The sequence below is a fragment of the Xyrauchen texanus genome, chromosome 3, assembly GCF_025860055.1.
Source record: "Xyrauchen texanus isolate HMW12.3.18 chromosome 3, RBS_HiC_50CHRs, whole genome shotgun sequence".
NCBI classification, from domain to species: domain Eukaryota; kingdom Metazoa; phylum Chordata; class Actinopteri; order Cypriniformes; family Catostomidae; genus Xyrauchen; species Xyrauchen texanus.
Genome location: NC_068278.1, coordinates 31,165,205 through 31,185,879, shown reverse-complemented (window position 1 = coordinate 31,185,879; position 20,675 = coordinate 31,165,205). Strand labels below are relative to the sequence as shown.

The window sequence follows — 20,675 nt, the reverse complement described above, 5'->3', positions numbered from 1 at the left end:
GTGATTTCAATTATGGGGACACTAGAAATGTCCTCATAAACCACATTTATTGCATAATACCCATGTAATTACCAGTTTATAACCTCAAAAAATTAATCATAAACTTGTGAATACCTGAGGCACACATAGCACAGTACTGAGATCAATAGGTGTGCTCTGTGTAGGCTGCATAAATTAAGTGCAAGGCTAATCTTATTTCCTAATTGCTCTTGACAAAGACTGCAAACATCCATCACAGCACAGCCAACAGTACAAAAGACTGCACAGAGAACAGAGCAAAACACAGATCACAGTACAGCACAGAGAGGAGACAGCCCAGGGATCACAGGCAGCAGGACACAAGCAATAAGCAATTGACAGAGCAGTGGAACACAGGGAAGCACATGGAGCTTTGAATATGGATGTGGAGAACAGGTTATAATAAAATCATTTCACCCCGAAATCTAAAAAGAAATTTTAGATTTTTTTAATTTTTTAAATTACAAAAAGCCACATTTCCCCCCCAAACTGTCATTACTATAATAATAATATTAATAATAATAATACAAATCTATCTGATTACTGTAACAGGATAAAAATAATGATATATATAATTTTCAGTAAATGTATTAAACACATTTGAATGTACTGTATGTTTTACTGCCATTCATGTAGTGGTGAAATCTATATCTGCAGAAGCAATATAATAGGTGTGGGTGAGAAACAGATCAATACTGAAGTCCTTTTTTACTATAAATCTCCACTTTCACATCTGAAAGTCACATGTGGAGCCTGTTTTGTTTCACTTTCACATCTGAAAGTGACAGTGGAGATTTATAGTAAAAAAGGACTTAAAAATGTTTCTGTTTCTCACCCACACGTATTATATCACATTTGAAGATATACATTTAACTGCTGAAGTCTTATGGATTATTTTTATGCTGCTTTTTGGACCTTTAGATTTCTAGCCTCTGTTCATTTGCATTGTGGGGACCAACAAAGCTGAGATATTCTTCTAAAAATCTTTGTTTGTGCTCAGCAGAAGAAAGTCATACACATTTGGGATGGCATGATGTTGAGTAAAAGATGAGAGCGTTTTCATTTTTGTGTGAACTATCCCTTTAATGGCAAAAAAAAAATAGGCTTCATTTCCTATATATTATTCAAATATATGATTTTAATATATTTCTTCTTTTGATTGTGTATAATGTGAAATGTGACCTGGATGTGTTTTCGAGGGATTCATCCATTAAATTTTCTTTCACACTCACACACTTCTTTCTTTGAAGGAGATGGATGGGTATGTGAGTGTATTTTTTAAAAGAGGCATAACATAAGGAGTCGTTCCTGCTGAAAATAAAACTGCAATGCAGATATAGCATACAATCTACAGAGAGAGAGAGAGAGAGAGAGAGCGAGAGAGCGCGCGCGCGCGAGAGAGAGAGAGAGAGAGAGAGAGAGAGAGAGAGAGAGAGAGAGAGAGAGAGAGAGAGAGAGATAGAGATCCTTTCTGTCAACTATTCCTTCAAATCCCCAAAACACCCCACACTCAACTTAAAAACACCTCTTCTTTATACATTCAATGACTCCATTGAGCTGCAGAGTTACTTTGGACAGGAAAACATGTCTTTGCCTCAAACATTGTCTTGGTTAGGAACCTAACACATTCCAAGGATATTTCCAAAAACATAGGTACCACTAACACTGCATCCTAAAAATAAAATAAAAATACAAAATATAAATTAAGATCTCACGAGAATTAACATTTAACAGATATTTGAATGCAGCTTATTGTAATACAACAACAACAACAAAAAGTAGACAACGAAGACATGAACAATGACACCCCCCTTTCAATTGTTGAAGATTAATTCCCTTGTTTACCTGAGAGAACAACACAGATCTGAAATTACAATATACACTGCCACCTGGTGTCTGATATGATTAAAATGACACTCACTGTCTTTAAAAAGATGCATCTAGGAAAAAAGCCCGGACAGACTCAAAAGAAAGAATTCACCTTTTAAAGTACCACGATAAAATACGCTAACAATGTTAAATACATATATGTTAAGTGCCAATTCCAAAATCTAACACGCCCAAACATAACATAGTGCAAAAAAATAAAACAGTGTCATTACAAAATGCAATGCTGTTTTTCTGCCTTTTTATTGATGACAAATGACGACAAATTTTCAACGAATTAAAAATTCCTAAATAAACCAGCGGGATGGGACCAAGATAATCACACTACATTATTGCGTTTTTAACTGTATTACTAATGCCTTCGGAGAGTACTTCGAAGGGAGAACAATAACGATAGTCATGCTGCAGAACCGTTCCGAACATAATTCTCCCCCAAAAAAACTTATAGGTGGGTCCTTAGCTGACGTTATTTTTTTTTAGCTCAACACCTTTCAGCCCTTCTAAACTCTCACAGCTGTAGGTGAAGGGAATAGGGCCTTAGGGATGATCACTTCTAAATGGACGCCTTCCATTATATAGTACGTGCGTACAACGCATGCGCGTCGTCCCCATGGTGTCTGCGACGGTGAGCTGAACGCATGCGCAATGCATGCGTAATCCATGGTGTATGGTTACAAAAGTGGCTTAGGGAATTCCCCAGGAAAACACCTACGCAGCCACACGGCCTTTTCTGGACAAACTGGGCAACAGCAAGCCGCTCACACCGTGAGCAATTTGTAGTTTTATAATGCTCCGGACATGGAGGGAATCTGAGGCTTGTGCAACGGCGCGTGCCGCTGTTGTTTGGGAATTCGTCCAGAAAAAGCTCATCTTCCCCTGAAAACATCAACAGTGTCAGACCGAATTCGTCTGGATATAAGCTAAAACGGTGCACCGGGTCGTTTAGATAGTTGTTTGTCAGCAAAGGCAGTTTCTCTCCCTGTGGGTGACAAAATAAAAACGGCCGATTGAGATATAAATGGAGGGGACGCAAGATATTCACGATGAACCTCGTAGACAGTGTGCACGGCCTGGACCGAGCTACGACATGATGGAGAAACGGGGGGCCGTTGACGCTGTCCCGGAGGACTGGTGTGACAGCGGGCTGGACTCCTTAAGCGGAGTCGGACTTGGTTTTGAGGGTCCCTTTACTTCTTACACCGAGGCTGAGCAGATATGGACACCTGGTCCGCCAGATGAGTTCCAAAAGAAGACATCCGTGGACTGTTTGTCAATTGGTGGCGGAGAAAGGCTTGATTCTGCCATCGAGGACTCGATTAACGTTGATGCGGTCATGGGGAGTCTGTCCGACGGGATCGATACTATGATCCTGAGCGAGCCTGCAGATACAGATAGACTGGATGTATCAAACCCTGAGGAGGGTCGTCAGCGGAGGGAAGAGCTCTTCAACACGCTCAGCTTTCTGTCAGAGGATGGTGATACGTAAGTTTCTCCAGTTTTTCTGATCAACTGGATAGGTATTACTTTAATGCATGTACTCATTTGTCAGTATCAACTCTTAGGCCATTGGGAATTTCCTGGACTGACTGTTTGCTTTCTTATTGTTTCTCAGGGTTCTCCATTTGGCGCTGATTCATGAGCAGTGGGGCTTTGTTCAGTACTTGCTTGAAGAAATTGCTGGGGACAATAGCTGGACTCCTTACCTGGACATCCAAAATGACCTTGGCCAGGTAAATGGCACACCTGCGTGTGAGTCTGATTTGTGTTACGTTTCCATTAGGGCTGGGTATTGATATCGATTTCCCGATTCCGAATCGCAAGCTCTCAATTTGATAATGCTTTTGATTATACGAAATACCTTCTAACTAGTTACATTATGAAAATATTAATTTGTATTAATTATATTTATTAGTTTTCATAATTTTGTTCTCATTTTGGCTTTTTAAAAACAAAAAAAAATATGTATTCAATCAATAAAAAATATATTATATTTTATATATATTGTACTTTTTTACATGTTTATTGATCAATTTAATATTTTGAACTATTTACAGGGTATTTACTTTGATTTGTTGAACACTGCTAAAACCTGTACTGTCTTTTTAAGAAAACTGCATTTATGTAAACCGCATCTTCTAATTAGCAAATGGCTTTATCTCGTGCTATGTCTTCTTTTGTGGCATTATCATTTTATTTATATAAACAACTGACTGTAGAGAACAGAAGGGGTATTAAAAAAAACCATTATTTTATGATAAATGGGTCATGTGGATCTCGTCTTTGGACACACATTACACGGAACAACTTTTACTCTCAGCACAGTGAAATGATCTCGCTGCTCCACCACTATACTACACAATCACTGGTGAGTGAAATCTAAACATTTACCAGCCATTTGCCAAATATATGCATTTTAGCTACATAGCATGACATTTGGTTGAAAAGGGGAGCGATTTCCTCTTATTGTAGTAAAGGGTTGCACATAGAGTGAAAGATAGATCTTGGGATTTTAGGATCGATATCAAGATTGTTAAAATGAAGATCGCGGTGCATCAGAAAATCAATATTTTTACCCATCCCTAGTATCCATTCACCACCTCCACCCTCATTCTAATTTCTTCGGCCAGACTGCTCTACATTTAGCGATTATCGTAGACCGGAGTGAGTGTGTTCGGGCGCTTTTGTGGAGTGGGGCCAATGCAGAGCTCCAAGAGAGGGGTGGTAACACACCTTTACACCTGGCTGTAAGAGAGCTTCGCACAGAGTGTGTGAGAGAGTTGACCAGCTGCCCACGAACCCCTCCAGAGCACTTGAACATCACCAATTATGCAGGTACAAACAATAATATAGATAAAACAAACTTCTTTTGGCTCTTTTGTTTTAATACATCTCATTCTTTTCATCAATGTACCTGTCTATCTTTTCCAATGGCTTCATCACTCTCCATCTCTCTTTAAGGTGTGAGTGCATTACACCTGGCCGTGCTGAAGGGTAATTGTGACATCATCCGAATGTTGCTGGAGGCGGGGGCAGATGCCAATCAGCGGGTGAGAGGCGAATACCATTAAACAAAAAATAAAGCCACTTTTTTTTTAAACAGAATATAAATTCCCTCTTTAGTCATAGGACATCTTTTTAATTGTTAAAAGTTTTTTTTATTGGATCTTTTTTTTTTATTAGTCAATAGGGGTGTAACGATTCACTCGATTTGGTTTGGTTCACGATACTGAACTCATGGTTCGGTTGGGTACACTTTTCTTTAAATTAAGCCTGAATCAAGAAAAGTTAAGATTTAATGTTTTTTTTTTAATTATTAGGCTAATGTAAATTCATATGCAAAACAGACCCTTTCCTTTAAAATGTAACTAAAATTACTGTTCTTAAAAGTGCTAAATGATCCATCAGAGATGTACTAAGACTAAAAATCAGCCCAGAACAGGCAATGGTGACAGCAACTGGAAATGTTAGCTAATAATTCTGAAAATACAGAATTATGTTAGATACACATGCTGTTTACACTGTTAGTGATTACATACAGTTAAAATATTTTTAATTAAAATTGTATTTTTCCTAAATAATATTGTCTCTGATTACATCAAAATATTGTAAAAACAAAAACAAAAAACAAAAACATATTTAATGGAAGTGCAAGCTTATCCAGTTAAATACTGATAATTTACTGATGAAATAAAATTAGACATGACATTTGATATTAGGATTATAATCCCGTAGCATTATTATACATAATATTTAGCATTATTTATAGTAGATTTGTTTTTATTTTTTATCCCCAATTTGGACTGCCCAAAACTAAGTCCTCGTGGTGGCGTAGTGACTCCCCTCAATCCAGGTCGCGGAGGACGAATCTCAGTTGCCTCCGTGTCTGAGACTGTCAATTCATGCATTTTATCACGTGGCTTGTTGAGCACGTTACCGCGGGGACATAGCGCGTGTGGAGGCTTCACGCTGTTCTCCACGGCATCCACGCACAACTCACTACACACCCCACCGAGAGCGAACCACATTATAGCGACTACAAGGAGGTTATCCCATACTCTACCCTCCCTAGCAACCAGGCCAATTTGGTTGCTTAGGAGACCTGGCTGGAGTCACTCAGCAAGCCCTGGATTCAAACTTGCAACTCCAGGTGTGGTAGTCAATACTTACTGAGCTACCCAGGGCCCTATTTATAGTAGATTAATATGGCACTCTCATTAAACCTCTGTAAACTTTAATTGTCTCTCACACAGTCCAAGCAGATCACTCTTGCGCTTCAAATGGATATTCAGTCCCTCTCGCTGAAAAGGCACTTGTCTCTATTGCTGCTGGTTTCAGTTTTCGCATTTTTATCCAAACTCAGCATACAACACTAGTGCCTGCTAGTGTGCAATCGTATTTTAGAGCTCCTTGTATGCAATGAAGCGATTTTCCATTTGAATACCCGTGTTACGTAGGCATAAGTAGTATGGAATTGAACTGAATTTTATTTTTAAATGTCCCATCTCCACAATGCGCATCATCACATTTTTGACCCGTGATGCATTGTGCCGAGATGATCCGTTATACCCCTATTAATTAGTAATTCGCTTTGGGTTTTTCCTTAGGATCTGGGGTCAGGTCGGTCTCCTTTGCACTGGGCAGTGGAAGGACAGAGGTCAGCGGTAGTGGAGTTACTATTGAGTGCTGGTGCAGTGGTGAATCAGTGCTCTTATGCAGGCCACACCCCACTCTATTGTGCCCTCTACAGGCCTAACAAAGAGGTGCAGGCCCTACTTAGTGCCAATGGTGCCACATACACGCAGGAGGATGAAGAGGAGTGCAGAGTGAGTGAGGAGGTTAGAGGCAAATCAATACGCATTCACCAACACAGAATGTGTAAAAATGGTTTGCTTCGGTGCTCATTGTTTCTCTGTACTGTTCACAGGAGGAGTTTGATGATGTCATCATTAATGGACAGCGGGTGCTATAGCTGGAACGGACACTACTCTGGCTTAAGACGCTTTTAACTCCAGCTGAAAAATTGTGATGCTTGAGTGTATGTGGAAAATGTTACTGTGTGTGTCTGTGTCTGTTTGCGCATGTTACTTGTTTTAAGGTACAGTATGATCTCAGTATGCTGGTTTGGGTTCAGGCTGATGGAATTCAATACAGCTGTTCTGTTTTATAAGTCTGTAGTCATGGAGGATCCAGGTTATTTGAGCCTTTTAAAAGTAGATAAAAACAGTAAAAATGGAGGCAGCTTTCCATTTAGTAAAACATCTCATTGGCTCATTTTATGTGCATAATTAAGAACCTAACTCCCTAGAATATACCAAACTTCTTGCACGCTGCACATGAGTGGCATGACTGTGATACTCTGATTAGTGGGAAGATTCATTAGAGCCAAAACATGTGTTGATGTGCCTGATTAAAACATTTGCTTTTATTCTTTATTTGTAAAACACATTTATTAGTAGGATTAAGTTTAGGAAATTTTAAAGCAAAAAATAATGGTTTTTAATAAACTGGTTATTACTTATGACTTTTGTACCTAATATTGGTTGTGTTTATTGAGTGCAGTGTCACACTTTCTATGATGATAACATTTCCAACTATCCATTGTGTGTATTTACAGTGGATTTTTATATTTTTTTGTCTTATAATGGGGCTTAGGGGTGATAGACATGAGATACACAAGAGGTGGATATGTTGGATGAACAGTAGACCAGAGACAGTGGTTTTTTTTATGCGTACCAACACAAATATAAATATGTACTACAATGAAAGTGTTTACTGCACCCTCAATAGATACAGTCACCTTAACAACAGTGCTGAATTCCAGAATACAACAAGCCATTTTACAACAACAAACTCGCAACTTAAATGCAAAGAAACAGAGTAAGACCTAAATTCTAGATTATGGGGTGTTCATATCTGAGATTCAGTTAACAGTAAAACTTATATTGTTTGAAGTTTAATGCATCCGATAAACATTCCAAATTACATCATCAAACACATGACAACAGAGTTTGTATTTTTGGCTCATTACTTGATTTAAAATACACAAGTAATTTTTGCCATTGATATAAAAGTGTTGAATGGGGACCTGTGTGATGGCATGATGATTGTGGACATTTCCAATCACCTATTAATAGGTCTGTTTAAGATTTTCTGTTTTGTTTGGGTAAGAAAGGATATTTTTAGCTGAGGTTGATTGTTGCCCTCTGTTGGTGATATTTTATCTCTTGCTTTTTTTTTTAATTGGTATAGATATTCTAAATTAGGGGTCCTGAGCTGCTTGTACTTGTCCTCTGAGAGTTGACCATATACTGTTGACAGAATAAGTGTAATCCTGTTTTAAAAATCAAGATTGATGGTTATTTGTCCATTGAGAACATGTCACTGGAGTAGGTCAGGTTGACCTTGTTCTGTTTAGGAAACCAGGCCAGAGTAACAGGCGGGTTAGACAGAAAAGAGATATCATGGAGTAAGGGGAATTCATGTTGGATTAAACAAGGATATAAATGTCTAAAAGGTAGAGATTTACAGTTGATTTTGAAAGCATCTTGGTTTACATTTGAATGTATCTAATCCATGTATAAAGAAACAGGCTGCAGAGTGACATCTTTTTCTCCTCTACATATTTCTACACTCTTTTCTTGGTGATGTGGTTTGAAAAGCTCCAACCATGAATTAGAAACCATTCAAAAGGACAATAAACAGACAAATTTAAATTACGAAAAGATCTGAATCATTTGCACATGATTAGTCTCACTCAGATAAACAGACCCCTCTTGATGCTGATGTATTTTATTTTATTTTTTTTTTCTGAACACAAAGCTTAAGATAGCAGAATAAAGTGTATGTGACTTGTTGCAGTTTTTGCATTATACTCGGAGCTTCATTCAAAAGAGACCATCCTGAATAGATTGGCCTACTTTGTGATGTTTAAATGTGTTGTGGTATTTTATAAAATCATTGATCTTGTTAAATTATCACTTTGAGCCACCTTAAAGGTATAGTTCACCGAATATTAAAATTATTTAATCAGTAAATCACCCCCATTCCATCCCAGATGTGTATGACTTTCTTCTGCAGAACACAAATAATGGTTTTTAGAAGAATATCTCAGCTCTGTTTGTCCACACAATGCAAGTGAATGGTGGCCAGACCTTTAAAGCTCTGAAAGTCTCAAGACTCCAGTGGTAAAATCAATATCTTCTGAAGCAATATGATAGATGTGGGTGAGAAATACATTTTTAAGTGCATTATTTCCATAAATCTGTACTTTCACTTTCTAAATGTGAAATAATGTGAAAGAGAATGTCATACAAATTTTGAACAACATAAGGGTGAGTAAAGTATGACAGAATTTTCAGTTTTGGGTACACTATCCCATAACATAAACTGATAAAATATAAATAATAATGCAGCACAAAAAAGTCAATAAAGAATAAAGCCTGTTATAATTATGGCCTTTTTTAATGTCTTTCCAGGACATTACCAATTAAAAGAAATAAGAAACTGTTGGAGAGTGAGATGGGTAATCCTTTCGGGACAAGATTCAAACCTGTGTCACCTGAATCAGTTGTTCTTTATTTGTTGTGACTACATGCATTACCTCACTCTGCCTCGGTTCTAACATGATGAAAGTCTTAATGGAATATCAAGTTCAATTAAGTGACCCCCTCCACCATCCCCACTGATAAAGTGTGTTCTTAAATAAAATATGATTTAAAATCAATACAAAAATATAGATTACTCAAATTCTGCCGAGGCCTGTTGACCCTTCCAAGCTTCTGTCTCATTAAACTATTACAGAGCTTTGGGTCAAAGGTCTGTTCAGAGTTCAGTGGGATGTTCTGTAGTTCTTTTCCAGCATGCACAGAGTTACAGATGATCCAACGCCAAATCCAGCATACAGTGGTTCTGTGAACTTGGTCTGAAATTTGTGGATAACATCCATTGTCTGAGACACAGCATAAAAGGACACAGAACCTCCGGCGTAATCTAGGTAAACACCGATCCGTGAGGCACGAACTGCACCTGGCAGATCTTTATCCATCTTATTGTGCCAGGCAGAGTATCCAGAGTCAGAGCATAGGAGGCTCCAGGATTTATCATTGTATCCCAGAAGGCTGTTCGAGTTCTTACCTTTGCGGCTGATACTCTTGTAGGCAATGCCTATGGAAAATTCTCCACTCCACTCTGCCTCCCAGTAATGTCGCAATCCACTGACTGGCTCCTTGCACAGGATCTGGCAAAACCCATCAAACCGCTCTGGGTGATCTGGGTAAAACTGGGTTGTTCGTTTACGGGTGACCTGGCGATTCCCATCTGAAAGGACTAGCTCTTTATAGGCTGTGTTGGGATCAAATGTCAATTTACAAGAATCTGTGAAATGAGAGAATGAGAAAAGAGGCTCAAAATACACAAAAATATAGAAGGGAAATGGATCTATAATGTTCCAAAGTGGAAATAATGGTCATATAATAAAAAGATAATTAGATCAATGCTGTGGAATTGTCCATTGACTTACATCTGAGGAAATCCAATCTGGTTTTAGGCTCTTGCAAGTCAGCTCTTACCGGAGCTAAAAATATAAAGTAGTACATAAGAGGAAGGCCTAGGTGCCAAAACTTCAGTGTTTTCCACAAACATATAATAAAATGTTAGAAGTGTATCATCTGTGTGCGGATCATCACCTCAGTACATAAATGACGGTTGCACACTTTGTTCTACTCTCTTTATTTTATTCTAAAGGAAATTTTTCTTACCGTTCAAACGCCCTCCAGACCTTGGAATCAGGACAAAGACAGAGGTGTCACTCACTACAATGAAACCAATGCAATTGTATGAATGAACAGTGGATAAAACACATAGCTTTATGTGCAAGATATGGCTATCTTTGTTTTCCTTCACATACATAATTTATTCTGAACCACAAGGGTAGTGCTTATATTTTGGACATACTTTGAGTAATACCATTTCTTCTTAATTGTTACAATGTTTTGTGTGTGTTGTGTAACTAAGAAAGCTACACAAAAATAAAAATTCATGTCTTTTTCTGTTTCGCAGTGGTTAAAAGCTATGTAGTATTTCGTGAGGTTGTTAGTTTTATAGTAACCTCGTTTGGAAATGTTTCCCAGCTCTTTTTTGCAGATATCATCCAGGTGTTCTTTCATGTCAGAGACAGTCTTGGTAATCTCACTGAAGGAAAACTCTGGGTTTATAAGCACTTTGGGCACCATGGGCTCCGGAGCAACAGACAATGTGGGAAAATTCTACTTAAATAAGGAAGACATTAACAGAAAACAGAATCTTTGTTAATAAGTTAATTGCCAGTCATTAACATCACAGGAAAATGTTTAATGGTCCAGAATTTAAACACCCATTCAGACTAGCCTTTTTATTTAAACTAATTAAAATTCAGACAATAGCTTGTTAACATAATAATAATAATGATAAAACTACACATTTAATCAAGGCTATACAAAAACCTCAATGTGATAACATGGGCTGGGGAACACAGACCATGTTATCCAAGATGGCGGCACGGTAGCACGCAGCGACCACTCCGGATCCAAAATGGTGCTATTTTTGTCACTTAGCCCAAATTTGTTTTCACGGAGACGTGGCTCAGCGACAGAGTTCCGGATGCCACCATTCAGCTAGACGGTCTCACCTCGTTTCGTGCCAACAGAAATGCTGCTCTGTGAGGTAAGACTCGCTGTGGTGGCTTGTGTGTTTACATCAACACGGAATGGTGCAATAACTCTATGCTAGTCTCTAGTTACTGCTCATCGCTGGTGGAGCTTGTGACTGTTAGAAGCAGACCTTTTTATTTACCACGGGAATTCACCACTGTTATTATAAAGAGTTTACATTCCCCCCAGCGCTAATGCTAAGGAAGCGCTCTGTGAACTGTATGGGGTTATGAGCGAACTGCAGAACGCTCACCCTGACTGACTGTTTATTGTCGCCGGAGAGTTCAACCATGCGAATCTCAAGACAGTGCTCCCTAAATTCCATCAGTATGTGGACTTTGCAACGAGAGGGGTGAACACGCTTAATCTTGTTTACATAAACATCACAGGCGCGTACCGGGGGGAGCCCCGCCCCTACCTCGGCTACTCAGACCACATCTCTGTAATACTAATTCCAGCATACAGACCGCTCGTTAGATGCACAAAACCGATCCAGAAGCAGGTGAAAACCTGGCCAGCAGGAACCATCTATGCTCTTCAGGACTGTTTTGAGTGTACTGACTGGCACATGTTCAGGGAGGCTGCAACATATGGCGACTCTACCAACTTGGAGGAATACATAGCATCAGTGACCAGCTACATCAGCAAGTGCATTGATGATGTCATCTTCTCCAAGACCATCACCACACGCTTCATCCAGAAGTCGTGGATGACTGCGGAGGTGCGTGTGCTGCTGAGGACCGAGACTCCGCCTTCAGAGCAGGCGACAAGGCTGCCCTAAGAACAGCGAGGGCCAAACTGTCCCGGGCCATCAGAGAGGCAAAGCGCGCACACGGCCAGAGAATCCACAGTCACTTCCAGGACAGCTGTGATACGTGGCGCATGTGGCAGGGCATCCAGGCCATCGCCAACTACAGAACAACATCAGTTGCCTGTGACAAAGATGCCTCCCTTCCAAATGCGCTGAACGACTTCTACACTAGGTTTGAAGCACAGAACGACGTGGTGGCAAGGAAGACCACCCCTCCTCCCAACGACCAGGTGCTCTGTCTTACCACGGCTGATGTGAGGAAAACTCTACGTAGAGTCAACCCACGGAAGGCTGCTGGACCAGACAATATTCCTGGCAGAGTGCTCAGAGGATGTGCAGACCAGCTGGCAGATGTTCTTACTGACATCTTCAACATCTCTCTGAGCAGCGCCTTCGTTCCGACGTGCTTCAAGGCCACCACCATCGTCCCCATGCCAAAGAAGTCTTCAGTGTCCTGCCTCAGCGACTACCGTCCCGTCACACTTCATCATCATGAAGTGCTTCGAGAGGCTCGTCATGAGGCACATTAAGACCCAGCTGCCCCCCTCACTAGACCCATTGCAGTTCACGTATCGTCCAAACCATTCAACAGACGACGCCATTGCCACCACCCTCCATCTGGCCCTCACCCACCTAGATAAAAAGGACTCATACATATGAATACTGTTCATAGACTTCACTGCTCAGTCCACTGCTGTTCACTCTGCTGACTCACGACTGTGCAGCAATGCACAGCTCGAACCACATCATTAAGTTCGAATGTGGACAAAACAAAAGAGATGGTTGTTGACTTTAGGAGAGCACAGAGTGACCGCTCTCTGCTGAACATCGACAGCTGCTCTGAGGAGATCGTCAAGAGCACCAAATTCCTTGGTGTTCACCTGGCGGAGAACCTCACTTGGTCCCTCAACATCAGCTCTATTACCAAGAAAGTCCAGCAGCATCTCTACTTTCTTCGAAGGCTAAGGAAAGCACTTCTCCCACCCCCATTCTCACTACATTCTATAGAGGGACTATTGAGAGCATCCTGAACAGCTGCATCACTGATGGTTTGGGACTTGCACCGTTTCGGACCGCAAAGCCCTGCAGAGGATAGTGAGGGCAGCTGAGAAGATCATCGGGGTCTCTCTTCCCTCCATCAAAGACATTTACAAAAAACACTGCATCCGCAAAGCAACCAGCATTGTGGATGATCCCACACACCCCCCACACAAACTCTTCACCCTCCTGCCGTCTGGCAAGAGGTACCGAAGCATTCGGGCCCTCATGGCCAGACTGTGTAACAGATTCTTCCCCCAAGCCATCAGACTCCTCAATACTCAGAGACTGGTTTGACACACACACACACACGTGTCCTGAGTTGCACTTTAATTATTGTCACGTTATAACTGGCTGCTACCTCAATACCTACTATGTGCATAGAACACTATCTCATAGTATGTTATGTTTACATTGGGCATTTTTAGAAACGGTCATATTTTTGCACTACTGTGTACTGCACTGTCTCTCACTGTGCCTATTGTCCTGGGTATGTTATAACATACTATAGGTATGTTATTTAGTATGTGTAGTCTCATGTGGTTCTGTGTTTGTTCTATGTTGTTTTATGTAGCACCATGGTCCTGGAGGAACGTTGTCTCGTTTCACTGTGTACTGTACTGTACAAAAATAAATTTATTTTTGTTTGTTGAACAAAAATAAAATCCACTTGACTTGACTTGAGACCATAGAAAAGACCATTTGTGGTTCTATCTGAGCCCTTAAATGTTTCTATATTTATTAATTTTATTTATTATTTAAATGTGTGTATACAGGTGAAACTCGAAAAATATGGAATATCGTCCTGGAGGAACGTTGTCTCGTTTCACTGTGTACTGTACTGTACAAAAATAAATTTATTTTTGTTTGTTGAACAAAAATAAAATCCACTTGACTTGACTTGAGACCATAGAAAAGACCATTTGTGGTTCTATCTGAGCCCTTAAATGTTTCTATATTTATTAATTTTATTTATTATTTAAATGTGTGTATACAGGTGAAACTCAAAAAATTAGAATATCGTGCAAAAGTTCATTAATTTCAGTAATTCAATTTAAAAGGTGAAACTAATATATTATATAGACTCATTACAAGCAAAGTAAGATATTTCAAGCCTTTATTTGATATAATTTTGATGATTATGGCTTACAGCTTATGAAAACCCCAAATTCAGAATCTCAGAAAATTAGAATATTACATGAAATCAATAAAAAAAAAGGATTTTAAATACAGAAATGTCGGCCCTCTGAAAAGTATAATCATGCATATGTACTCAGTACTTGGTTTGGGCCCCTTTGCATTAATTACTGCCTCAATGCGGCGTGGCATGGATGCTATCAGCCTGTGGCACTGCTGAGGTGTTATGGAAGACCAAGATGCTTCAATAGTGGCCTTCAGCTCTTCTGCATTGTTTGGTCTCATGTCTCTCATCTTTCTCTTGGCAATGCCCCATAGATTCTCTATGGGGTTCAGGTCAGGCGAGTTTGCTGGCCAATCAAGCACAGTAATACCATGGTCATTGAACCAGGTTTTGGTACTTTTGGCAGTGTGGGCAGGTGCCAAGTCCTGCTGGAAAATGAAGTCAGCATCTCCATAAAGCTTGTCTGCTGAAGGAAGCATGAAGTGCTCTAAAATGTCCCGGTAGACGGCTGCGTTGACTCTGGACTTAATAAAGCACAGTGGACCAACACCAGCCGATGACATGGCTCCCCAAACCAACACAGACTGTGGAAACTTCACACTGGACTTCAAGCATCTTGGAATGTGTGCCTCTCCATTCTTCCTCCAGACTCTGGGACCTTGGTTTCCAAATGAGATGCAAAATTTGCTCTCATCAGAAAAGAGGACTTTGGACCACTGAGCAGCAGACCAGTTCTTTTTTTCTTTAGCCCAGGTAAGACGCTTCTGACGTTGTTTGTTGTTCAGGAGCGGCTTGACAAGATTCTGAATTTGGGGTTTTCATAAGCTGTAAGCCATAATCATCAAAATAAATATATCAAATAAAGGCTTGAAATATCTTACTTTGCTTGTAATGAGTCTATATAATATATTAAAAAAGCCGCGGGTCCAGACGGCATTCCGGGCCGCGTCATCAGAGCGTGCGCGAATCAACTGGCTGGTGTTTTTACGGACATTTTCAATCTGTCCCTCTCCCTGTCTGTAGTCCCCACATGCTTCAAAACATCAACCATTGTGCCTGTACCGAAGCAAGCTATAATCACATGCTTAAATGACTGGCGTCCTGTTGCTCTGACCCCCATCATCAGCAAATGCTTCGAGAGGTTAATCAGAGATCACATCTGCTCTGTTCTGCCCCCTCTTTGGACCCATTGCAGTTTGCCTACCGCAACAACCGCTCCACTGATGATGCCATTGCATCTACAATACACACTGCTCTCTCCCACCTGGAAAAAAGGAACACATATGTGAGAATGCTGTTTGTAGACTACAGCTCAGCATTCAACACCATAGTGCCCTCCAAGCTTGATGAGAAACTCCGGGCTCTGGGCTTAAACAGCTCGCTGTGCAGCTGGATCCTGGATTTCCTGTCAGGCAGACGTCAGGTGGTTAGAATGGGCAGCAACACCTCCTCATCACTGACCCTCAACACTGGAGCCCCGCAGGGCTGTGTTCTCAGCCCACTCCTGTATTCCCTGTACACACATGACTGTGTGGCAACACATAGCTCCAATGCCATCATTAAGTTTGCTGACGATACGACGGTGGTAGGTCTGATCACTGACAATGATGAAAGAGCCTACAGAGAGGAGGTGCACACTCTGACACGCTGGTGTCAGGAGCACAACCTCTCCTCAACGTCCAGTAAAACCAAGGAGCTTGTTGTGGACTTCAGGAAGAAAGACGGAGAACACAGCCCCATCACCATCAATGGAGCACCGGTGGAGAGAGTCAGCAGCTTCAAGTTCCTCGGTGTCCACATTACTGAGGAACTCACATGGTCCGTCCACACTGAGGCCGTTGTGAAGAAGGCTCACCAGCGCTCTTCTTCCTGAGACGGCTGAGGAAGTTTGGAATGAACCACCACATCCTCACACGGTTCTACACCAGCACTGTAGAGAGCATCCTGACTGGCTGCATCACCGCCTGGTACGGCAATAGCACCACGCACAACTGCAAAGCCCTGCAAAGGGTGGTGCTGAACTGCCAGGAACATCATCGGAGGTGAGCTTCCTCCCTCCAGGACATATACACCAGGCGGTGTGTGAAAAAAGCTCGGAGGATCATCAGAGACTCCAGCCATCCGAGTCATGGGCTGTTCTCACTGCTACCATCAGGCAGGCGGTATCGCAGCATCAGGACCCGCACCAGCCGACTACATGATAGCTTTTTCCCCCAAGCAATCAGACTGTTGAACTCTTGATCTATCAGGATCAATAATTAGCACTGCACTTTATTAATCTATTAATCTATAATCTCACACTGGACTGTCAACATATTCTCCTCAATACAACTGCTATATATATATATATACACATATATATTTCATATACTCCCACTTATTGTATTGTATTGTATATTCTGTTCTATATTCTGCATTGTATATAATTATTGTGTTGTGTAAGTATGTGTACATCTGATTTGTAAATTGTGTTGTGTAAGTATGTTATTTATTGTAATTGGTATATGTCTCGTCACTGTCATGACTGCTATGTTGCTCGGAACTGCACACAAGAATTTCACCTACTGTTGCACTTGTGTACATGGTAGTGTGACAATAAAGTGATTTGATTTGATTTGATTTGATTTGATATTAGTTTCACCTTTTAAGCTGAATTACTGAAATTAATGAACTTTTGCACGATATTCAAATTTTTCGAGTTTCACCTGTATGTGACTATTATATACAGGTATCCTTTAATTTCTGTACCTGCAGGAAATGGATGTTGTCCTCTGTGTCAAGTATCTGACGTAGTTCAGCATCTCTCTTCTGAAGCTCCATGATCTCTTGTTCAAGTCTTTCTATGTAGCCCTGAGCCTGTAGGTACATTAAAGGCTGTTCAGTTTGTCCTCTACCAGCCACTAATAAGGTGGTGTTAAGAAATCATGCATACTGTACACGTCAGTGTTTATATTTGAATTTGGTTTAGGCTCTACTTTAAAATATATTGAATTTAAATTCAAACTGGAGTCTTGGCTATAACAAACAATTAATTAAAGATAAAATACAATTAATATGACATTCTTCCCACTAGAAAAAAAGGGAGCTGACCACAGTTCTGCCTTGAGGTTTTAAATGAATTTATGCTTGACTGATTTGAACGATTTCACACCTGAATCTAATGTGCACACACCTGAGCCATGGATGCCTGCAAGTTTGCCTGTATGAGCTGGCTTATCTCAGTATGCCACCGCTCTACCGCCTGCAACATCTCGCTGAAGATTTTATCACTGTCAGTCTGTGCCCGCTGTGCATTTCCCTATAGAGAAGGTGCAGTAAATAACAACAATCACACAGCCAGAGGGCAGTACAAAGCACTACAACAAAAATACATGCCCAGTTCGCCTACTTATCCTATGCGCTTAAAGTGTGTACACACATTGAGATGGAAAAGTGTCTACTTTTTAGTGTGTAGCAAACATTTTTGCAAGTATTGGGATTGTCATAATATCAGTTAAAAAAATCGTGCCTTAAACACCAAAGTCAAATTGTTGTGTGCACCCTGTCACTGTATACTGACATCCTTTTACAGTTATCATGAAATGCACATTTCATTTTTACTGTCATTCATTCATTAAACTTTATAATACCCTGCAATGCTTTCTACCATATTGAAGAAGAAACAGTGTGTCATTAAAGATCTGTCATGGGGTGTTTGTGTGGAGATCTGCTTATGTTTTGATTAGTGCAGTCAGCTGATACATTTAAAAAAAAATCGTGATTAATCGCATAATTTTTGTAGTTAAACGTGATTAATAGCAGTGCTGAAATGTGACTTTAAATATACTTATTGTCCTGTCAAATGCATTTATTTCCTTATTAGGAAATAAAACAAAACAATATAAAGCTTTATTAACATTTTCCCGAAAAAGAAAAAAAGCCTTACACAGATGTACTATATAGTAATAAGTAATATTTTACATTTCCCAAAGTATAAGTGTGATGGTGAGTGGTGGTGGCGTAATGGCTAAAGCACAGGGCTGTTAATCAAAAGGTTGCTGGTTCTAACCCCATGGCCACCACCATTGTGTCCTTGAGCATGGCACTTAACTTGGTTGTTCCGGGGGGATTGTCCCTGTAATAATTGCACTCTAAGTCGCTTTGGATAAAAGCGTCTGCCAAATGCATAAATGTTAAAATAAGTGGGAGTTTCACTAATTGAAAGAAATAGTCCCTACATGGATTGCATGTTCATTGCAATGGATATTAAATCTCTTACACTCTCATCCTCCACAATCTTAATCAGCCAGTAGACTATGGCTAACCGTTTTGTTACAGTAATCATAAAGGCGCGATTATGATTTGCGTCAGGACCATGAACTTCACATGAAAAGCTCTTGCAGACAGAAATGTCTCATTCTGCGTTTTGTTGATAGTGAAGATTTGATGCGCTTCTGTGGTAATTAAAATGTGCCTTAATTAGGCTGAAAAATACTTGATTTCTATCACAAGTCCCATCTAGGCTTGTTTTGTAGGCCTACATAAAATAGCGTTAAGAGTTCCTTTCCCCATCACTTCATTACTGACACTGAATGACTGCTGTGTGTGTTTGTTATGACTCTAGTGATGTGTCGTTCATGAACGATTCGTTCATTTTGAACGAATCTTTAATATGACTCGGGACTACCGAGTTGTCTCAGAGAGTGATTCGTTCATTTTGTGTTGACCGCGCATGCGCGCAACATCGCATAAGGTACATGAAGTCATAAATGATTAGTTCATCTTTCGCGAGTCTTCGGGTTCGGCCGGGTCCGAGTCTTTCGTTCTTCCTGTCAGTCCCATAGAGACTATGCTGTCAGTACCGGAAAGAGAAATGATTAGTTCATCTCTTCGGTTTCGAGTCGTTCGTTCTTCAAGTCAGACTCACAAACCCATAGCACTATGCATTTTGCATATTGTGATTTAAGTTATATGGTTACTCTGTGGCTTTATAGTGTCCTTTTCATTCTTATTTATTTTTTATTTATTTTTATTTAATTCCTTTTTGGATAGTTATCCAATTTTTTTAAAGCATTGTTGGCAAAAAATAAACAAACAATAAACATCCAGTCAATATAGTGTGTACAGTGTTGTAATAAGCTATGTTACAAAGGTGTAGGTTTCATAGGTTTATTAAATAACTGCATATTTAAGTTATATACTGTGACTTTTCACAAAACAACTCGTAGACTTTTTAGGTGATTTTTATGGACTAAAAAACATAGTGAATGGAAAAATGCATGAATACTACATTCTACATTACTACATTCAATGTTATAGAAAAGAATCTTCATGACAGAAATTCACAAATACATATGAAAAAAGATACAATTTGAGACCAGAAACGTAACATGTAACTGTAAAAGTAAAAATCAAATAAAAAACTAACTACAACATGTTTGTAAGAATGATGTGAATTATGAACTAGGTTAAGTATTTAATAGGGCTGTCACGTGACAAAAGAACGAAGGACTCAGACTCGAAAGATGAACTAATCATTTCTGTCTCTGCATAGTGCTATGGGTTTGTGAGTCTGACTTGAAGAACGAACGACTCGAACCGAAGAGACGAACTAATCATTTCTCTTTCCGGTACTGACAGCATAGTCTCTATGGGACTGACAGGAAGAACGAAAGACTCGGACCCGGCCGAACCCAAACCCGAAGACTCGAGAGTCGAGACTTGAACTAATCATTTATCTTTCCGGATCCGGACCGGTATGCTGCATGTGCATGCAGTCAGTGAGTGCATTGGCTGCTGTGTCACACCACATGGCCCACACACAGACACTGACGAGTCGACATCGACAACTAAGTATTTTTAACGTTTTGAAGTTCGAACCCGATGACACAAGAGGCGGAGAAAAAGGAGGTGAGGTGAACTAACTGCAATAGCTTAAACTTAAGACCCAATTAATAAATTAACATTTCGGTTTCTTATAAATTGGCTTTGGCTGCATTACCCTATAGTTTATTTTTATTTATTTATTTCAAATTGAATCAACATTTTCGTAAGTAGACTACTTGATGTTTTGGGCTATTTAACATGACATTTAATTATATTCTGCTGAAATGAA

At 40.0% G+C, this 20,675-nt stretch overlaps 3 protein-coding genes across 5 annotated transcripts in view; 2 read left to right on the top strand and 1 right to left on the bottom strand.

Moving 5' to 3' along the window:
- The first annotated feature begins 1,381 nt into the window (after positions 1-1,381).
- Positions 1,382-8,700, top strand: LOC127621064 (NF-kappa-B inhibitor alpha-like). 2 transcript variants are annotated; one of them, XM_052094513.1, is made up of 6 exons: positions 1,382-3,387; positions 3,518-3,635; positions 4,533-4,737; positions 4,864-4,952; positions 6,510-6,728; positions 6,830-8,700. In XM_052094513.1, the coding sequence occupies exons 1-6, from the start codon at positions 2,924-2,926 to the stop codon at positions 6,872-6,874; spliced, it is 1,140 nt and encodes a 379-aa protein (XP_051950473.1). In that variant the 5' UTR covers positions 1,382-2,923; the 3' UTR covers positions 6,875-8,700. The 2 variants fall into 2 exon arrangements, with proteins under 2 accessions (XP_051950473.1, XP_051950464.1); XM_052094504.1 differs by having other exon boundaries at positions 2,353-3,387; positions 6,510-6,740; positions 6,830-8,691.
- A 261-nt stretch (positions 8,701-8,961) lies between these two features.
- Positions 8,962-20,675, bottom strand: part of LOC127621022 (tripartite motif-containing protein 16-like) — a 25,996-nt gene continuing 14,282 nt past the window's right edge. Inside the window, exons 3-8 of one of the 2 annotated variants that reach the window (XM_052094437.1) lie at positions 17,754-17,879; positions 17,330-17,437; positions 11,012-11,168; positions 10,662-10,715; positions 10,424-10,477; positions 8,962-10,278 (exon numbers count right to left, since the gene is read on the bottom strand). In XM_052094437.1, coding sequence (XP_051950397.1) covers positions 9,734-10,278; positions 10,424-10,477; positions 10,662-10,715; positions 11,012-11,168; positions 17,330-17,437; positions 17,754-17,879 — 1,044 coding nt within the window. In that variant the 3' untranslated portion in view covers positions 8,962-9,733. The remainder of the gene's footprint in view (positions 10,279-10,423; positions 10,478-10,661; positions 10,716-11,011; positions 11,169-17,329; positions 17,438-17,753; positions 17,880-20,675) is intronic. The other variant, XM_052094446.1, reaches the window with a different exon arrangement.
- LOC127621164 (tubulin polymerization-promoting protein family member 3-like) overlaps positions 19,813-20,675 on the top strand; it is a 26,125-nt gene continuing 25,262 nt past the window's right edge. The window contains exon 1 of the mRNA XM_052094673.1: positions 19,813-20,470. The gene's annotated coding sequence lies outside the window, so the exon portion shown is untranslated. The remainder of the gene's footprint in view (positions 20,471-20,675) is intronic.

Coding starts and splice junctions, on each gene's coding strand:
- LOC127621064 (XM_052094504.1), top strand. CDS start 2,924: ATGGAGGGGACGCAAGATATTCACGATGAACCTCGTAGACAGTGTGCA. Junction 3,388..3,517: donor CTGTCAGAGGATGGTGATAC/GTAAGTTTCTCC, acceptor ATTGTTTCTCAG/GGTTCTCCATTTGGCGCTGA. Junction 6,741..6,829: donor AGTGCAGAGTGAGTGAGGAG/GTTAGAGGCAAA, acceptor TACTGTTCACAG/GAGGAGTTTGATGATGTCAT.